The following is a 20,385-nucleotide window of genomic DNA, read 5'->3' on the forward strand; positions in this document are numbered from 1 at the left end:
GTGCTAAGGAGGAACCTCGGCACCCCACCACTGAAGGCAGATTTCCATGGCAGACACTTGCCTTTCAGCACTCACAAACATTTCTGTTTATCACAGGCCTTGGAAGCCTCTGCCCAGCTCTCAAGGCCCCTCCTGCACACGTCAAGGCCACCTTACAGATATTCCAGCTATCGAGGGTTCTTTTGATGTGATGGTTTCCTGCCAGCACCAGTTCCGAACTGCCCTCCCTGCCCCATGCCACACACACACATTGAATTAGAATTTTTCTCTTTGAAACTGGAGCTGTCTGCCTTACCATTGTGGTAAAATATTGAAACAAAACAAAGACCTAGCCATCACAACTCAACTAACTCAAACATTCTCTCAATGTGATTTATATATGAGATGGCCTGCCAAGCAGCTTGCTGTAAACAATGAAGACAGGCTCGGCATGGGCAAATCACAATGTCCTTTATTTGCAGAATTTCACCTAATTCTCACGACCTCCAGTTTCTCACCATCATTTAAAAAAAAAAAAAACAAAAGTGTCCTTTGTACAAGCATTGAAAATACTAAATGAATAAGAAGTAAATATTGAAACCACTAAGATTTCTTTTCAGTGCTCCGCGGTATTACATGACACGTTGAAAAATAAGTTATAACCAACATCAGCACTTTCATTAGTAGAATGGGAGTAGCCTAAGTTTTCTTTTCAAGTTATCCTCATGAGGAATCTGTGTAGAGTTAAGGAGACTATGAATAAGCACGTGTCACGTGACTCCCGCGCAACAGTCTCTTTAGGGCCCGGTTCTGAGAGCCTCACCTAACATGATCAGCTATTACCTTAAAATGAGCTGTGAAGTTTAGCTAACTAAAGAGCAGGTGTAATCCATGAAGTCCAAAGGGCCTGCCCACTGGGCTGACCAAACAGATACTCGGTGAAACTGGCCTTGGGCAGTGACCGCTATTAAAGAGACCTGCGGTTCAACTCAATGCTAGGTTAATGCCCACTACAGAGCACAGTGGGAGCCGATCCCACCCAAGTGTGTGTTAGAGCAATTCGCTCTGCCTGGCCCAAAGGAGGTGACAGCTCTAAGGGCAGGGCCCCAGGATAAGGCAACAAAGCACCAGGGACAGAATCCCGCAAGGATGCGCTCTCTCCCCAGCATCTGTGAGAGCTGTGTTCCCAGCATCTCCTTTGTCTTATCGTAGTTCTGGTGCTGCTAATCCTTGGCACAGTAGTATGGACTGACTTGGGCACTTTGCCCCCAAAAGCAATTTATCAGACATCACGTTCAAAAATGACTAAAGATTCTGGCCACTTAGCAGAGAGAGGACTAAGGGGTGGGAGGAGGGGAGGTGGGAGATTTGACACGAGGAATGTCTTGAGGTAAGGGAGAGAACAGGTCCTTCCTGGATGCTCCAGGCAGACCCACAACCAATGGACAAGGTTACAAGGGACCATTCTGGCTCAAGATACGCAGAACCAGAGAGCCCTGGCATAGCCAAGGCTGAGGCGGCAGTGGACTCCAAGACACTGGCCAGGTGGGGGAGGAGTTGAAGATCTCCACTAAGGGAACCGAGGTATTTATATGTGCCTTGACTCTGCCCATGATTCTAGACATTGGCTTCCTGCTTCAGAAGAAATAATTTTTAGAAAATACCTTTTTGAAAACCAGTGTTATCAGCTAAATTCAGACAGAGAGCTTACACACACCAGAGCTCAGACTGGTTGTCCTTGGAGGAGAAAGACTGCTGGCTAATTACAGGGAGATTCTTCACATTCACTGACACCAAAAACCAATAGACACAGGACAGACATAACCAGCAAGACTGTCAGTCCTGTTTAGAGCCAAGGTCAAGTGTCCAAGAGCTTCAGAGATGTGTATGGTGGGTGCTGACCTTTACAGCCACCATTGCACTGGACCCTGCCGTCACCTGATCCAGTGAGGCTGTAGAACAAGGAAGGCCAGGGCAACCTCTCTGGCCACCCCAAATGTGCACTCCAAGGAGGCAGGCAATGCCTGGTGAGGCAGAGGTGCTTCCACTGAGGCCAACACTCCCATCTGTTCCCAGGCAGCTGCAGGAGGCTCTGGAGTCTGTGGTGTCCACCTTCCAGACTGCTCACCACAGCCTTGCTTGGTGACAAGGACATCAAGTGCCCATCACTGTCTCTGATATCATGGACTTGCACTCTCAAAGTGAACAATTTTCCTAACAAAGCCAGGTTTATCTTTCAGCTGCCAGCCGGCCTGTCTATAGGCAGCCTTCTTTGTTCTGAATTATTACATATTGTTAAAGACTTAGCCCAGTGTTTCTCATAGACTCTGTGGCAAATAACTCTCAGATGTAAAGCAAGGGTGAAAAATGTGGCACTTTTATCGACCAGTTACAAAGCCAAATAAATTTATTATCAGTCATAAAAATCTATATTAGTCTTCAGTTCAGATTCATCAGTTATAATCAAAGGTTGATTTTATTGTTTATACTTTTTACAGATAAAATTTACAAATATTATAAACCTCCAAAATTAACTGATTCTCTAAACTGTACATACTATGATTCAAACATTTCACATTCTAGGATATTGGTAACTTGGTTCTCCCCAGAGAAAGCACACAAACAACAGTGTTTCCTGGCCACAGAATCACTGGCGCCCGTTCAACTGTCTACAGCTTCTAAAGTTTTCTTCTACTGAAATGAGAATGACTGACCTGGAAAGCAGAGAGAAAGAAAAGTAAAGAAGGCTGAGACAGAGTCCTAGACAATGAGACTGTGCCACTGAATAGTGTCCCAAGGCATGTCTACTACACAGACTTGTTCTGTCCAATAAGAAGTTCCTGCAAGAGGCAGGTGGATTTCTGAGTTCAAAGCCAGCCTGGTCTACAGAGTGAGTTCCAGGACAGCCAGGCTACACAGAGAAACCCTGTCTTGGGGGAAAAAAAAGAGAAGTTCCTGTAAGCTTCCAGATGTGGGGGAGGGACCCCACTAACTGACATCTCATCTTTAGTCAAGGTTCTTGGTAGCCACTCATAGATTTTACACAGATATTTCTAGGCCTATAACCATAAAGAAAGAGAGATTTAAGCTGGACCTGCAAGACCCATTTGGGGCATTTTTGAAAGTATGACTGCATTGACAGAAGTCAAATTAGGGACTCGACAGGAAGCGACATGAGCAAGAGATGAGCAGAGCACTGTGCCAGACTGCAGTGGGGACTCAGCAATGACAGAAGGCACGGGGCTACTCACAAAAAGCCAGGTTTCTCAAACTCTCCTGACACGGCCGGCCCCTTCTCTGGACATGTGTCCCAGCGTGTCCATGAGCGTCATCTGATTTAGCTGAAGAAGAAGTACAAAGTCCCCAGTGTCCCTTGATAGCAGGGCTGCAGAGCTCTGACTTAGGACAAGAGCTGGGGTTCCACAAAGTCCCCAGTGTCCCTTGATAGCAGGGCCTGCAGAGCTCTGACTTAGGACAAGAGCTGGGGTTCCACAGAGACACGGCTAATAAAGTGCTGTGAACGAGGAGACCCAGAGGGTTCCAGTGCGGGTGGCTGCGGTCACAGCACAGCTAGCACAGTGTGCACTGCCACATCACCTCAGACAAGCTCGCTTCCAGAGAATGTGTCACCATCTGTGCTGCCCACTGTGCTCAGGGTTAAGTGACGTGTCTTCATAGGATTCATTTCCATTCAGCTTCTTTCTTCTGTTTGTTGAGATGCTTTTCTGCACACGTCACACTGCCTCACCCTTGTGAGCAGCCCACTTCGGCCACCTACGTGCTCAGAGGACAGCTGGGTACCACACTCCTGAACCGATCCAGTGTATTATCCCCACTCAAAGAGCAATGACACAGCACTTTTAAGCTGGTGTGTTTCCTACATTTCAGAAATGCAGAATTTTTACATCGGAAGAATACAGCGGAGTTTCAAAAGAGGGCTCTTCATGCCTCCCAAAGTGTCAGATCTGGCCTAGGAGTCTTGACATTTAAACAAAGCAGGGAGAGAGAAGTGCAGACATACCAAGATCTCTGTCTGTTGTTCTTAGGGAGCTGACAGGCACACTCCCCAAATGTGAACTTAGTTTCACTGGGAAGAACATTCACACTAAAATGGCCACTGGACAGTAAGAGATAAGCACACCCCAGGACTGATGCCCCCAACTGCACCTCAGTCAATCCAGGCAGAACTGAGCTCTGAGGTGAAACTGAGCAAAGGTGCGTGCACAGCAGCGTGGCTTATGTAAACACAGGCAACACGGCGCTCCGAGGTCCTCAGCCTCACTACCGGATGTTGTCCAGATAATGCACTTCCGGATAGAGACGGTTAACAAGAAGGGCCAGGAAGCTTTTCCCATTCTGAAGGCAGTGGCCAGGATGCCTTATAAACTGGACAGCATGCAGTATTTGGTCCTGGTACTCCACATACTGCTTACTCAGCGTCATGGACTCAAGAGCCGTCAGCACCTAGAAGACACGAATGATGGATGAAGCATTTATTCCAGAAATCACACCACCTGACACCACACGGCAGCACTTGTCATCGTTATGTCGTTCCCTGGGAGCCCTGAGAGAAGGGAGCAGTCCAGTAGCAGTAACACAACCAGGAGGTGGTGGAAGAGGTAGCAAGTTCCATGGCCTCCAGAGCTTTCTCTCTTATATGCTCTTACTTCCCAGCCTTTCCTTGCCAAGAGACACTGGACCAACCGGGTTAGTGTCCTCCCTATCCTCCCTGGGCCCATTAGTGGGCTCTTCCCCACCAGATACCAATTCCCTCTCTCAGAGCCCAACAGAAACCACAGACACCAGCTGCATCTCATGAGAATAGAGTGCACCCGGCCGCTGGGCTTGTTCTTAGGTTATACACCATCACAGAAACAGCAAAATCCTAAACCTGGCAGCTAAGTACTGCTCAGAGCAAATGGTAAAGTGGCCGGGTTGGCCGACAACACTCACAAGCCAAGGTCCCCAACAGACAGAGCAGACCCAAGAAAGACATGTTCCCACAACCCCTGACAACAGAAAAATAAAAGCACTAACTGTATAACTTCCCCCTTTCCCCCTTCTTTCATTGTAGAACAAAGAGAAACAGTACATGGAGACAAACAAACTTTGCAACAGTGATCCAAGGAGGTGTGGAGCTGTGTGTGCCAATGCCCACTCAGCCCCTGTGGGATTCAGAAGATGTCCCCTACCTCCTCCTCTCCCCTCAGCTCTGGAAACCCTAGCATTAAATATATATATATATATATATTTTTTTTTTTTCTGGTTCAGAATAGAAAGAAGGAGAGTTTTTCTTTAGTAAGGTAAATACGCTAAAAGCTTAGAAATAAATGACCAGGGCTGGTGAGATGGCTCAGTGGTTACGAGCACTGACTGCTCTTCCAGAGGTCATGAGTTCAAATCCCAGCAACCACATGGTGGCTCACAACCATCCATAATGAGATCTGATGCCCTCATATGGGTGTCTGAAGACAGCTACAGTGTACTTACACAAAATAAATAAATAAATTCTTAAAAAAAAAAGAGAGAGAGAGAAATAAATAAATAAATAAATAAATGACCAATTAGCCCTAAGCACAACTTGGGGCTGAAAAAAAAAATTTAAAATAGGATATTTCCCCCATCTCTGTTTTCTGACTTTTTTGGTTTGGTTGGGGTTTTTTGTTTGTTTGTTTGTTTGTTTGTTTGTTGTTTTTGTTTTGTATAAATTTCACCCCTAAATGATCTACTTTAATAGCCAGCCCAAGAAATAGCAAGTGTACAAGGACATGTCAGGAAGCAGCATTTGAACTCTAACAGAAGAGGCCCATGTTCCCGATGTCCCAGGTCCCAGGGCCACAGGAGAGCTGAGGTCTCCTCAAATACACCGTATATGAACTTCACTGACTCCCCATCTGCCCACACAGGGCTCACCCACCCAGCTTTAAGGCCTCATGAAGAAGACATCAGGAACTCCAACACTGGTTTGAGGCAGGGTCTCTCTATGTAGCCCTAGCTGTCTTCAAACACTGACAACCAGGCTGGCCTTGAACTCAGAGACCCTCCTGCCTCTGCTCCAGAGTGCTGGGATCAGAGGTGTGTGCCACCACACCTAGCTTTTGATCCTCACATGCCCTGAACTCCTACAGACATCCTACAGAGTGGGAAATGGGGAGCAGCCTGGACATAGACCAGCCATGTGAACACTAGCTCTAACACCTCCTACAGAGTGAACTGGAGATAGACCAGCCATGTGAACACTAGCTCTAACACCTCCTACAGAGTGAACTGGAGATAGACCAGCCATGTGAACACTAGCTCTAACACCTCCTACAGAGTGAACTGGAGATAGACCAGCCATATGAACACTAGCCCTAACACCTCCTACAGAGTGAACTGGAGATAGACCAGCCATATGAACACTAGCCCTAACACCTCCTACAGAGTGAACTGGAGATAGACCAGCCATATGAACACTAGCCCTAACACCTCCTACAGAGTGAACTGGAGATAGACCAGCCGTGTGAACACTAGTCCTAACACCTCCTACAGAGTGAACTGGAGATAGACCAGCCGTGTGAACACTAGCTCTAACACCTCCTACAGAGTGAACTGGAGATAGACCAGCCATGTGAACACTAGCTCTAACACCTCCTACAGAGTGAACTGGAGATAGACCAGCCATGTGAACACTAGCTCTAACACCTCCTACAGAGTGAACTGGAGATAGACCAGCCATGTGAACACTAGTCCTAACACCTCCTACAGAGTGAACTGGAGATAGACCAGCCATGTGAACACTAGTCCTAACACCTCCTACAGAGTGAACTGGAGATAGACCGGCCGTGTGAACACTAGCTCTAATACCTCCTACAGAGTGAACTGGAGATAGACCGGCCGTGTGAACACTAGCTCTAATACCTCCTAAAGTGTGAACTGGGACAGGTTACCTAGTGCCCCCCTCCTCTCTCCCTTTCTCTCCCTCTCTCTCCCTCTCTCTGTCTGCCTCTCCTTCTGTCTGTCTCTCCTTCTGTCTGTCTCTCTTTCCCCCTCTCTCTTCCCCTCCATCTCTCCTTCCCTCTCCCTGTCTCTCCCCTCTCATTCCCTCTCTCCCTCTCTCTTCCTCCCTGTCTCTCCCTCTCTCTCCATCTCCCTCTCTCCTTCTGTCTCTCCCTGTCTCTCCCCCTCCCTCCCTCTCTTCCCCCTCTCCCTCTATCTTTCTCCTCTCTCTGTCTCTCCCCCTCTCTTTCTCCCTCTCCCTCTCTCCCTCTGTCTGTCTCTCCCTCTTCCGTTCTCTCCTCACCACCCTATGCTCCAAGGCTGTTAGGAGGATGACGTGAGTAAACTGTCTAATGTTAGAAGAGCCCAGCACGAGCAATCTTAAGGACGGCAGCCACTCTCACATTTCAAGGATGCCTCTCCACTGGGGCAGCCAGCTAGTGAGGTGAGCACAAGTTACAGGACGCAGACCAGGGCCCTGTAGCCGCCCATGTGTTCAGTGTATACTGTAACTTCTAATAGCTACCATGTGGCTGGTTACTCAAGCACCCGTCTGCAGCAGCCACTCTGTAGTCTGGTGGAACAGGGACTACTGCTTTGGCTCACTTATCACACCCTCCAGCACCAAACCCTAGACCAGCTTGCCCTGGCCCTGCCTCTTCATTGCTCTAGGCTTGGACCTAGAAAACTCAGTTTAAGATCGGAGCTGAACACACCAAGGGACCCAGCCCAGTGCTACTGCAGTGCCCCAGGCCTGGGGGGTACATTTAAAGCTGCCACCCCCTTCTAAGGAGGTACACCAGGGAACCTCCAACTTTAAGGCTTGGCTACTGACCTGCTGAGCTTTTGGAGTCAGATGTAACTCAGAGCTGGGCTTCAGACGAATCTGGTCTTCTGCAGGCACCTGAACCAACAGGAAGGCAGCCATGCTTCGGGCAACCACTCGGAACCTCGGAGTTAACAAAAGGCCAGAGGTGAGAGGCTACCAAGGACAGCATTTCAAAGTACAAACCCTCTGTCCTATTCCACCCCAGCACTGCACCTCTGCAGTGGCCGCTAGTGTCTGAGGCCCACAGTGAGAAACAGAGCCCCAGCTTCCTCACCTGTTGGACAAAGGTGATTTCCGGCCCAACCCAATTGCCCCCAGAATCCCAGAGCTGAGCCTCTCCTCGGCCATAAGGCTCTGCCTGCTCTGCAGCATGAGCAGGATCCGGATGATTGACTCTGTCAGGACTGAGTCATTCTGCTCCAACTGAACCAGAGATAGCTGCAGGATTTGATGCCACCACAGAAACAGCTTTGCCTCCTCCTGTGCAGAGCTGGGGAGGGGGGAGTCAGAGAAATGAAATGTAAGAATTTTCCCAGTCATTTAACAGAAACTCACATTAAAGAAGGGAGACATTTATTACTCTCAATCATACACTTGTGCCAAGGAGATGCTTGCCTGACAACCCGAGCTTGAGCCTCAGGACCCACGTGGTGAAAGCAGAGAACAGACAAATTGTCCTGCTACCACACAGACACACCATGGTTCACATGGACCCACCAGTGTATACACATACACACATAAATGAAAACAGAATTTAAGAAATTAAAATTTAAAAAAATGAAACCAAGGCTAACCTGTCACAAACTGTTACTAAAGTGACAGTGCAGTGAGAGCTACCATTTACTGAACTCTTGCATGCCACACGATGGGCTACATGGCCTCTGTCACTTGATCCTTTACTTACAAGAACACTGAAGGCTGGCCCCTCAAAACACTTGTGTGAGGAGATAAAAATAAAAAGTCTGCTCAGAAGGAGCTCAGCAGGCTCTGAGTCCTTCCCAAGCATGAGCTCCTGCCCCAGAAAGGCCCGTCGGACTTTCCCGCATCCCTGGGCTCTGGGCCTAACATGAGAACTCGCGGTCACTAGGACGGTTTGGGAGCAGCCAGTGGGCAAGCACACCTTGGGGACACCTGCTCCAGCCACTTGCTGAGGATGAGAAGCATTTTCATCTCGTTCTTCACAGTCTGCTCACTGTTTAGACACTGAAGCAGGTAGACATAGAGAGTCAAACAACTACCAAGGGCTAAACACTCCTCCAGAAACTCTTGCATGGTGAGCTCGGGAACTTGAAGGGATACCAGAATGGGGCCCCATCCTAAATTCTGATCGAGGGAGCCTAAGAAAAGAAGGCCAAAAGGAAATATCAAGATACACTCATGTGCACACGAATCCTAATAACTGTTACCATGTAAGACATCATTTCTCTAGTTTGCCTAGAGGCCAGGAAAGTTCCAGGTAAAGCTTCCACCAGAAAGCCAGATGCTGCTCTATTAGAGAAGGGTCACAAAACTTTGGAACTCAGGACTCTGTATCTCTGAACCACCTTTCTCATTCTATGTGACCGTGGGCACCTACAGAGCACCGCAGAGTTTGAACCTTAATCAACACTTAGACTTTTCTAACCATCAATCCAATCTCACACAGGCTGTGTGTACTACAGCACAGCTCACATGCTAGTACAAACCACCTTGATTTTTAGTAACACAAATCAATTTGAACCATGAGTGCCATCTTCTTAGCCTTTGGGAGGAGGGAAGGTAGGTAGGCACCTGGTGATGTGCAGAGCACCTCCACAGTAGGCAGGGCAGATGGCCGGTTACAGGCACGGCCATCTGAATATCAGACTTGAGAAGGGCTGCTCTGAACAGTTCTTAATCACCATCTCCAGAAGCTGGAGGCAGAAATAGGAACAATAAAAGGATGAGGATCAGGAAAAAGTGATCCTTTTACGGTAGCTTTTAAAGTATGACAAGAGGCCTGGCGAGATGGCTCAGTGGTTAAGAACACTGGCTGCTCTTCTAGAGGACCTGGGTTCAATTCCCAGCACCATAGGGCAGTTCACAATTATCTGTAATTCCAGCTCCAAGCCATCCGGTTCCCTCTTCTGGCCTAGGTGGCACCAGGCACAGATGTCTTATACATTAAGATAGGCAGGTAAAACACTAATACATAGAAAATGTGAATAAATAAATCTTACTAGAAAGCATGGCAAGGAGAAATAAAAAGATCTATATAAAAATTCCTTTCACCAAAAGTAATAAGAAAAAAAATTACTATCAATATTATATGAATTCTGATTTACAGCATTTGTTTTAAAAACTGACTTTGCTATCATAATATAGTTGGTCTGATATTCTGAAAATGCAAAAAACAAATTAGAATTTTTCTATCTTGAAATATATAACTGAACCCAAAAGACATGGGCCACATGTTCTGACGTGGACTAGCTCTTTATAGAAATCTATTTCTATCACATATATAATATATATAATTGTGTATGTATGCACGTGTGTATGATGTGTGTTTGTGTGTCTATGCATATGTATATGTGTATGTATATGTATGCATATGTATATGTGTGCATGTGTATATGTATACATGTGTACCTGTGCACAACAGTATCCCATCTCTGGTGGAAGTGAAAAGCTGTCCCTGATGACAGCCTTTGACTTCCTGGAAGCGGCCAATGTAATGAGAGCAGAAAATGATGTGCTCTTACTTTCCTTGAAGTAGGCCGTGATGCAGGCTTCTGTGATCTCCGCCATGTGTCGGACTGACGCCAGGCTTTGGCAGGCTGCTGTTAAAAGAGGCAGCACTACCAACCCATGCACTCTTTGGCCAATCCAGGTCCGAATACTGACACCAAGGAATTCTGCTGTTGGAACAGCTGCATTGTTCATCATCATTAGGACTTCCATAAAAAAGCTGCTGAGAGCCATGTGGCGGGTCTGGCTGTCCATGTCTAAAGGCAAAGACAGACATACACTCAGACCTCTGGGACAGAGACAGGGACAGGAAAGTGGCCATGAGAACAACAGTTCTTATCTCAGATGCTCTCCAGAGTCTGAACACGCCTAGGTGTGACTGCAAAGGATCAGCAGGAAGGGCCTGATGACACCTGGAGTTTATGGATAGGCTGTGACACATAAACACACTATTAAGAGGAAAAGTCACTGAATAATGTGAGAGAACGACACCTTAGTGAGGAGACATGGGGGTTTCTTCTTGCAGCCCCTCTCCATTCCTTTCTGACACCCACCAGCCCACAGAACCACTCTCATCACAAGGGGGCCCCATGGCCTCACTGGGCTGTGACTCAGGTGAACTCTTCCTGTTACCCTTCCTGTCCTCTAGTCCTGGTTTTCCAGACTCACTCTTAGGTCCGCTGCAACCTGTCAGTAGGAGCCCCCTCCTCCCACCTCACCTCCACCTCCTGGGGATTCTATGTCTTGGTGCAGACCGTGGTCCCTTCAGCTCTTTCCTGCTTTCCTTCTCTCCTGGCCCAGCTCCATTGTTTTGTGACACCACTGACTCACAGGAACTCTCTCTGTCAGGGACCCCACAGTCACCACACTTGGCTGAGATCTGAGTGGGCAATGGTAACCAAAGAACAAAACATATACCCAACCAAGAAAAGACCAGATAGCCACACCAAGAAACACTTCAAGCATCTTAGCTTCAGATACCTAGATTGCAGCACAAAACACAAATATGAAAAGCCAAGATAATACTTATCCTCCAGATGCCAAAAACCCTACTGCAACAGAGCCTGAAAAACAAGCAATTTAGTGTAAGTATAGGACAAGAACTCGAAAATAGCCATTATGAATATGTTCAAGAGCCTTAAAGAGGAAATGAATCAATTCCTTAATGAAGACTGAGAACACAGAACAGTTGGCTGGAATAATGAAGACTATCCACGGCATGATAGCAGAATTTAACAAAGAAACTGAGTCACCAAGAGACCACAAACTTAACAAAACGGCAAGCGGAACGCTCAGGATGTCAGACAAAGAGCTCAGAGGGAAGCCTCAGCAACAGGTTAAAGACACAGAAGAGAGAATCGCAGGTCTTGAAGAAATGGATAGCTCAGCCAAAGGAAACACTAAATCAAAAGTAAGAAAGAAAGAGAGAGAGAAGAGAGAGAGAGAAGAGAAGAGAAGAGAAGAGAAGAGAAGAGAAGAGAAGAGAAGAGAAGAGAAGAAAAGAGAAGAAAAGAAAAAAGTCCAGGAAATCTGGGCCACTATAAAAATACCAGACCTGTGAATAGTAAGTATAGAGGAATAAGAAAAAAAAAAACTGAGGTAAAAGGCTCAGAAAATATTATCAAAATTATAGAACAAGATTCTAATCTAAAGAAAGAGATTTTCTATCAAGGTACAAGAAGCCTACAGAACACCCAGTGGAACCAGAAAAAAGATGGCCATGACACATTAGAATCAAAACACTAACTACACAGAAGGGAAAAGATCAAAGCACACAGAAAGGAGGAACAGTAGTAAACACCTGACTTCTCAATGTGAGCTACCAGAGGAGGAAGGTAACCACCAACCCAGCTACAAACTGTTGAGGTTTCGTCTTTTGCTATGTATTGTAATACTAAGTGCAGGACCCCCCAAGACCTAGTTGCCCCAAAGAGAGTCTGCATGTAGAACCAAGTGACTGACGCTATATGACCTTGCCCCCGAGTTATTTCTGAATTGTAAATAAAGATGCTTACAGCCTATAGCTAGGCAGAATTGAGATAGGTGGGCTTAGTGTTCTCAGCCTAGGGGTTAGAGGAGATAATGATGAGAGGGAGAAGAAGGTGAGGAGGAAGAGAGAGACATGGGTTAGGAGTCAAGAAAGCATGGCCCTGAGGGTTGGCCAATTGGAGTTAAGAGCAGCCCAGATAAAACATAGTAAGTAATAACTCAGGGTTATAGATAGGAAATAGATCTTAAAAGCATAGAGGGTAGATTATCTGCCCAGCTCTAATACTGTAATGCTGATTAAGGTTTATTGTAAATATAAAGGCTGTGTGTGTGTGTGTGTGTGTGTGTGTGTGTGTGCGTGTGTGCATGTGTGTGCGTGCGCGTGTATTTATCCGGGAACTAAGTGGTCAAAGGCAGGGTAGAAACCCCAATTTTCCACAACAACAAACTCTGAACCTACAACAATGACCAACCCACAAAATATACTGGAGCAATAGTGACAGAAGTAAACAACTGCGCCTTTCCTTTTTGGATTTAAGGCTCACTCATGGAACTCATACCTTACACTGCTTAAGTAGCCAAGAACTTGAAAGATAGATCCTAGGCCTGCCTACTACTATTATTCTGCTAAAGTAACCTAGCAATAAAATGACTGCTGATGGCATACTGATATACCCACAGATCATCAGAGGAGCTTCCTCTTGCAGTACAGGTAATTAACACAGAGATCCACAAATGGGCCATGTGCAGAGAGTGAGAGACTTTGAAGCAATCAGTCCAGAATAGGGCGTCTTCATCAAAGGCCTCTGCTCAAGGCTCGGGATTTATCCAGAAGAGGAGGTGGGAAGTCTGTACGAGCCAGAGACTATAGATGACTCCAAGGCAGCAGCAGTGTCAAACAGACACAGCAGGACTGATGTGCACATAATCTCAAAAAGACTGTCATCTCACTTAGGACCTGAACAGGTTCAAGCCAGATGAGGTCCTAGTACTGAGAGGAAGTAGCACAGGGGCCCCACCCCTAACCCAGGAGCTATTTGCAACTGATACCTGCTGGCAAGAGAAAAAAGAATTTCTTCAGTGGAGTGTCCCAGGTATATCATCCACACTGCAGGGCAGGCCCCATGATCAGGAACAGTTGGCCAACCCCAGATGAACTTCATGGGCTTTCTTAGTGAGTTTTATTTTTTTATTTTGGTTTGTTTAGGCATTTTTTGTTTTACTGGTTTATTTGTTTTGATTTTTGGTTTGGAGTTTTTTTGTTTTTCATTTTCAAAGAAAGAACGTAAAGTTGGGTGAGTAGGTGGTGGGGTGGATCTGGGAGGAGTTGGAAAAGAGGACAAACATGATCAAAACATATAACTTTTTAAATTAAAATAATAAGACATGTTGAGATGGTATAAAACAAGCTTACCTATCAGACCATGAATTATTAGTCTGCATTTTCCAACCTTTGCTCATAGAAAAAATAAAGCATGTGACTCTTAGATCTCAGGCATGTGGTGAACACCAGCTCCCACCTCCACCCTCACTCCCACCGTGCTCCATGTTTTGTGGTAATTTACACAAAATAAGGATTACTTAAAGCTAAGTATAAAAGTAAGGAAATCCCCCTTTTAAAGTTCCTAATAACCACTGTTTTATCTCCTTAGTTTCAAAACAGCAGACAGACGGACAATCCCAGTGGGTCTTTTAAAAGAAGAGGTGAAAAGAGATGGCGAGCTCAGGAAAACAGAAAGGTTTGTTTCATCCCACAGGAGGCTGGCCAGAGGTCACAGGAGCGCTGGCCAGAGGTCACAGGAGCGCTGGCCAGAGGTCACAGGAACGCTGGCCAGAGGTCACAGGAACGCTGGCCAGAGGTCACAGGAGCGCTGGCCAGAGGTCACAGGAGCGCTGGCCAGAGGTCACAGGAGCGCTGGCCAGAGGTCACAGGAGCGCTGGCCAGAGGTCACAGGAGCGCTGGCCAGAGGTCACAGGAGCGCTGGCCAGAGGTCACAGGAGCGCTGGCCAGAGGTCACAGGAGCGCTGGCCAGAGGTCACAGGAGCGCTGGCCAGAGGTCACAGGAGCGCTGGCCAGAGGTCACAGGAGCGCTGGCCAGAGGTCACAGGAGCGCTGGCCAGAGGTCACAGGAGCGCTGGCCAGAGGTCACAGGAGCGCTGGCCAGAGGTCACAGGAGCGCTGGCCAGAGGTCACAGGAGCGCTGGCCAGAGGTCACAGGAACGCTGGCCAGAGGTCACAGGAGTGGAGAACATCACTTTCAAAACAAAAAATGTGTCTCACTGACTGAACAAGCACGCTTTTTGCTAATTATTTTTAACTATCTTGAATAAGGTAAATTTTTGTAACAGATAGAACTGAGGCGTGCTTACTTCTCATGACAGGACTTGGTTTTTATGTCTGTTTGAATGGTAAGAGCTCTGACATCCTACCCATTGACGCAAATTCATATGTACAGTTGAAATGGACCCTAACCTGATGTTACTGGAAAAAAAATATTTTAAGTCAAAATTTTAAAACAAACACAAAGAAACACACTTGAGAGTGATAGTCACTGCACATGTTTTTCATGCATTTTTGAGCATATTCTTGATAATAAAAGCCTCACCTCAGTTTCAAATGAATGGCAGCAACAATTTTGATGAACCTTCTTAAAGACAGATCCAAGCCTGCCTCAGCCTTCCTACTCAGGATCAAGGCCAACAGATAACCTCCCACAAGCCACACACGATTATTCGTTCGAACTCTCCAGCACACCCTCGCACTCCACAGACTCGACTCCATTACTCTTCCAGGTCTCTCCAGCACACCCTTCCTAGGTAGAGCATTACTAGTCCTCAGTCTCCATGGTGACCCTTGACCAACCCTAGCTTCCACAGTGCTTACTGACTTTTCTTTTCCTTTTGGTTTTCTTAGTGTATATTATCTCACTTCAAGAACAAGAGGATCAGCTCACACTTGCCCATCTTCACAGAGGAGCATGCCCTGAGCTTCCGTGTGCTTACACAGGCTCTCCTTAGGCTACCATAGCAGGCAGGTCCTGGATCTTGATGGTTCTTCTCTCGACCTTCTAATGCTGCGACCCTATAACACAGCTCCTCATGATGTGCTGACCCCAACCATAAAATTATTTCATTGCCACTTCATAACTGTTATTTTGCTACTGTTATCAATCGTACTATAAATATCTGATATGCATTACGTCTGATATGCAACCTCCGTGAGAGGGTTATTCGATCCCCAAAGGGGTTACTCCCCAGGTTGGGAGCTACTGTTTTATTATCTCCTTCTGGGCACCCATCCACTTTCATCAGGTCTCTCTCACTCTTCATTTCCAGACTCAAACTTCCTTATCTTTTTACCATTCTACCAAAAATTATAAATTTTGTTTCTTTTAAATTTATTTTATTGAGCATTCTTGGATACTTTTAGTAGAAATAACTGGCAGGCTGTCTGCCCCACTCACCGGCTAGTGACAAAGTGTTCCATAGTAAAGGTCTTAACAAGCCAGCAGGTGACTCTGATCCTACAGGACAGCTGACCGCAGATCTCCTGTTACCTCATCACTTATGTGTTTATGCAGCTTTGGCCTCAGCCCGGGTCACTTCCCATGTACACCTGCCAGTGTCAACCTCTCTCCAATGTTAACCCTGCTGCCTGCCCCCAGGGCTGGCCCTGCTGTCCAGATCACTGACTGTCTGGATCAGGATTATGTGGCCTTGACCATCTTCCTCAGCTCACAGAATCTACGACAGAAAGAATCACTATCTGCATGAGTATATGGTTTCCACTGGTCACTTACCGGGTGGGTTAAAGATAATGATGTCATCCAAAAGCTTAGCTATTTCCTGCTCTAGTGCTGGGAAGGTGACTTTTCCATTCTGTTCCAGGGCACTGAGAAACTGAACCATCTGATGAGTGAAAGCTTGGCATTTTGGAACTATGTCCTGACAAAAAAAGAGGGGGGTGGGGGGTGGGAGGGAGGACCGGTCAAATAAATCTGAGCAGGAAATGCTGGCTGAATAGTCCCAAGGAGCACAGCATGGCACTTGGGCAGTACACAGGACCTCTACTAGATGGCCCAAAAGATGTGTCTGTGGCTATGCCAATCTGCAGGCTAAGACATTCTGATTTTAGAGCTTGCCAAGTGCAGTTTCCAACCCCTCTGACCTCTGGTCAACCTAGGTCATTGGAGTTAAAAGAGAAAAGTCAAACAAAGGACCTAGGAGGCTGTGAGCACACAGCAGCACACACCCCAGTTTTCTCTGCTGCAGAAGTCACAAGAGTCATGGCTAACCATACTTGCACATATCTGACTTCTGATCCTAAATAATGTCCCCAGCTTTTAAACTACTTTTCCAACTTACAACATGCTTCTGACTGTCAACAGGAACAGAAAGTCCTGCAGACACTTTTAACAGCTTCACTATCAGTTCAGCGGAGCAGTCATTTGCCAGGATGACGGATGGTGGGTAATGACTGCTGAAATAACCCAGCACGCTCTGGTAAGACACAAGATCCACAAGATGCCACGAGAGTGAGCTTGTCTGTCCAAGGAGACTCAGTAAAGGTGAATCCTGAAAATGGAAGACAAGTTGTTTTAAATTCATTTTCCTGGAAATATATGTCTCTAGTTATTCTGTGGGTAAAAACAGCTTATGGTAAGAACAGAAAAGGAACCAAGGAAGTAGGTTCTCAAGTTAGCATCAAGGGAGAGCAACAGTCAAGGTCATGGCAAAGGTACATTAAGATCTACAAGAATTCAGAGGAATTCTGGTGATACACGGCAACACTGTCTTCAAGAAAAATGCAGCAGGCAGACTGAACTAAAAGTTAATACTTCATCCTAATTCAGGGAGGTTCTCTGGGTTATTCAGAACTAGACTATGCGCTATCCAGGAAAGCAAGCATGTAAGTGACAGTGCAGCTCACATGCTGAGTTAGGGAAACGTCTGAAAACATCATCAGGAGAAAATGACAGGCTAAGAAGCCAGAGCTCATCCCAGACCCCCAGACTTACTGCCTCATCGACGAGCTGAGCTTCCTTTGCTAGTAAAACCATCATGAAAAGGAGGCAGACAGCCATGCTCTGGGTTTCGGGAAGGGGGCTGGGATTCCAGGCATCAGACAGCACACTAACCCAGTTGACTCTGCAAAGTACAGACCCCAAAAACAAGAAACAACTCTTGGGGCTTCCACGTTCCACCTAAAGTGAACAAAAAACATTGTCTTAGTTGTTTAATATATCTTGAAAATGGAAACAATAATTTATTATTATGGGAAGTATTTCCCATTTTTATAAATTTTTATACATATTTTTAAAAGACCACTTTTCCTCAGATGGTAAATATTCACTGATAATCTCACCTCACATAAACTGAATTTAAGGGTCAGATCTTCCTCTCAGGGCAAGTATACATGTGCATTCTTGAGCTTGCATATCTGTACATCACGGCCTACTCTAGAATTCTGAACAGAAGAATGACCTTCCCTGTCCCTGTCCCCGAGCTCCGGTGAGCTGGACAGGAGGGAAGCAGAGCTCTACTATTCAGCAGTTTTCAGATCTCAGAACACAGCTGGCACACCCGAGAACTGCTGCCTTCCCAGGTATATACTGGAAGCAAGGATGTGCAAGTTCCCTTCTAATGTTTATAATGTGGTTCCACACTGGGGTATATAATATTAATATGAACTTCCAACATGATGCTGTATTATAAGTATCTCCACATGACTGGTCTTTAAAATCTAATGCCTGAACTCTAGTCAGAGGTCTTCTTGGGGGTGTACTGTAAGTACATAATCAATCAGAAAGTCTTACTTTATAGCCTATTTGAGTAGTTCTCATTTGTTTATCTTAATAAACATAGAGCTATACATTTCTCTTAATGGATTAATATTAAGAGCTTCATACTACTTATAAAATAATGATGACACTAGAGTTTGGTGGTGACTCACACCTGCTCCCTCCTGGAAGACAATTCTTTATCCTTTTATAATCCATTCTCCAGCCTTTTAACTCAAAAGACTCCCAGCTTCTGGGCAGGTCACAGCTACCTAATCCTTAGAGTAAAACTCCTAGAGACAGACTCTACATCACTCCTTGACAGACTAGCCACAGTTTAATTGGTCTTACAGCAGCCCTCTCAGTTAAAATGCTGCCTTACAGGTCATTAAGCCAAGGTTCTCTCATGTTCACAATGATGACTAAGTATCTACTCAGGGCCTGCACCTCAGCTACTCAACAGAATCAGCCTCCTTGGCACTCGGCTATAGGAGAGTGGCTGCCAAGAGCAGTACTAGGTAGGGCTTCAAAAGAAATGCAGGAAGGCTCCAGTACATTTTACTAATCATTGTAAATAACTGTGTCTTAGTAATCATCATAAATAATTACAGATCTGTATCAACTAAAGCCCTGACATGACTCAACAGTAATAAGTATGACATTACAGAGAAAGCACAAACCAACTGATGAATCATGGGCAGACGGAGTGAAATGATGGGGCAAACCATGGTCCCTTGGGTCTCCAGGGAAAGGAGGGCACCAGCTCCTGCCTGCTGCTGAAGGCACCTGAGGCCCCAGCAACCATAGCCTTCTATTGAAAAGGTTCACACACACATTTCTTGGCCCTTCCTTCAGATTATTTTAGGTCCTTTGATCATGATGTGTCATTGATTGCCACAATGATTTTATCTCTTACAATCTTATTCAGTTGCATAACTGCTGAAATCAACTTGGAGTTTGGGTACAGATTCACATTTTCTGTCATAAAACATTCACTAGTAGTTCTAACAATATTATCCTAGAAAACTAACCACAAACCAGGACTGAGCAAGTCTCAGTTGGTAAGCCAGAGACTCACACAGTGTTATTTCTAAAGCCAGAGGATGACTACAAAGCAGAGCCAAAGTCTTTCTCTGGGTTTTAAAACCAGCTTAACAGATGTTCTCAATCATCCATCAACACAGCAACAGAATGCCCACAGGCTGCCACAATGTGTACCAGGATGTGACACAAAAGTGAGCCCACACTGAAGAGGAGACACCACCAACGGTCGAACCTTGAAGAAGGCCTCCATGAGCCTCTGGTCAGGGTGCAGGTCCTTCCACTCCAGCTTCTGGTATGCACTATGAAAGGCATAGAGAATGAACTCTGGCATCTTAGGTGCTGTGCATGCTTCACAGTAATGCAGCAGGTGCAACCGCAGGGCTCCTTCATCACCTGGCAACAGCTTGTCTAGAATGTTAAAAAAAAATACAGCTCAAGGTATTTGGTTTCTTTTAAAAAAAGGAGATGGAAGAAAAAGAAATGCTAACACAAAAGACAAACATGAACTTAAAAGTCAAAGATTCTCAAAGTGATTAGCTTTTTTCTTCAAAACTTCTAAATAGCTTTTAACCCAAGTACATATCTACAGCATGCTGCCCTCTCATGTATCCAATCTCACCCCATTAGTGCTTTTTTTCTTCATTTAGTATCTTCAAAGAATTCCTTTAGGGAAAATATTTCAACAATTCACAAAAAAAACACAAAACATAAAAATGGCCAACAAATACATAGAAAATGTTCAGCATCACCAAATGTCAGAGAAATGCAAAATAAACCAGGATGAGAGCAGGCAAGACGGCTCAGTAGCTAAAAGTGCTGCTGCTGAGCCTGACACAGCGTTTGATTCCTGGAACCCACATGGTGGAAGAAAGAGAACCAACTTCCACCTTCCACAAGTTGTCCTCCAGACTCCACATCAATCAATCTCTTTCTCTCTCTCCTTTCTCTCTCTCTCTCTCTCTCTCTCTCTCTCTCTCTCTCTCTCTCTCTCACACACACACACACACACACACACACACTGTAAAATGGAATTGTGATGAATTATCACTTCACATTGGCCTTTTGATTCACTTTTATCTT

At 45.8% G+C, this 20,385-nt stretch overlaps 1 protein-coding gene across 6 annotated transcripts in view; it reads right to left on the minus strand.

Annotated features, from left to right (window-relative positions):
* Positions 1–2,368: 2,368 nt before the first annotated feature.
* The window catches only part of Epg5 (ectopic P-granules 5 autophagy tethering factor), a 107,311-nt gene continuing 89,294 nt past the window's right edge, over positions 2,369–20,385 (minus strand). For 2 of the 6 annotated variants that reach the window (XM_076912393.1, XM_076912392.1), the window contains 9 exons: positions 19,538–19,713; positions 17,500–17,685; positions 16,847–17,056; positions 16,282–16,426; positions 10,507–10,749; positions 8,907–9,123; positions 8,061–8,276; positions 7,793–7,907; positions 2,369–4,443 (listed from right to left, as the gene is read on the minus strand). In XM_076912393.1, the coding sequence (XP_076768508.1) occupies positions 4,261–4,443; positions 7,793–7,907; positions 8,061–8,276; positions 8,907–9,123; positions 10,507–10,749; positions 16,282–16,426; positions 16,847–17,056; positions 17,500–17,685; positions 19,538–19,713 (1,691 nt within the window). In that variant the 3' untranslated portion in view covers positions 2,369–4,260. The other 4 variants (XR_013103606.1, XR_013103607.1, XM_076912394.1 and 1 more) reach the window with 4 other exon arrangements.

The sequence above is a fragment of the Arvicanthis niloticus genome, chromosome 14 (genome assembly GCF_011762505.2).
Source record: "Arvicanthis niloticus isolate mArvNil1 chromosome 14, mArvNil1.pat.X, whole genome shotgun sequence".
Lineage (NCBI taxonomy): Eukaryota > Metazoa > Chordata > Mammalia > Rodentia > Muridae > Arvicanthis > Arvicanthis niloticus.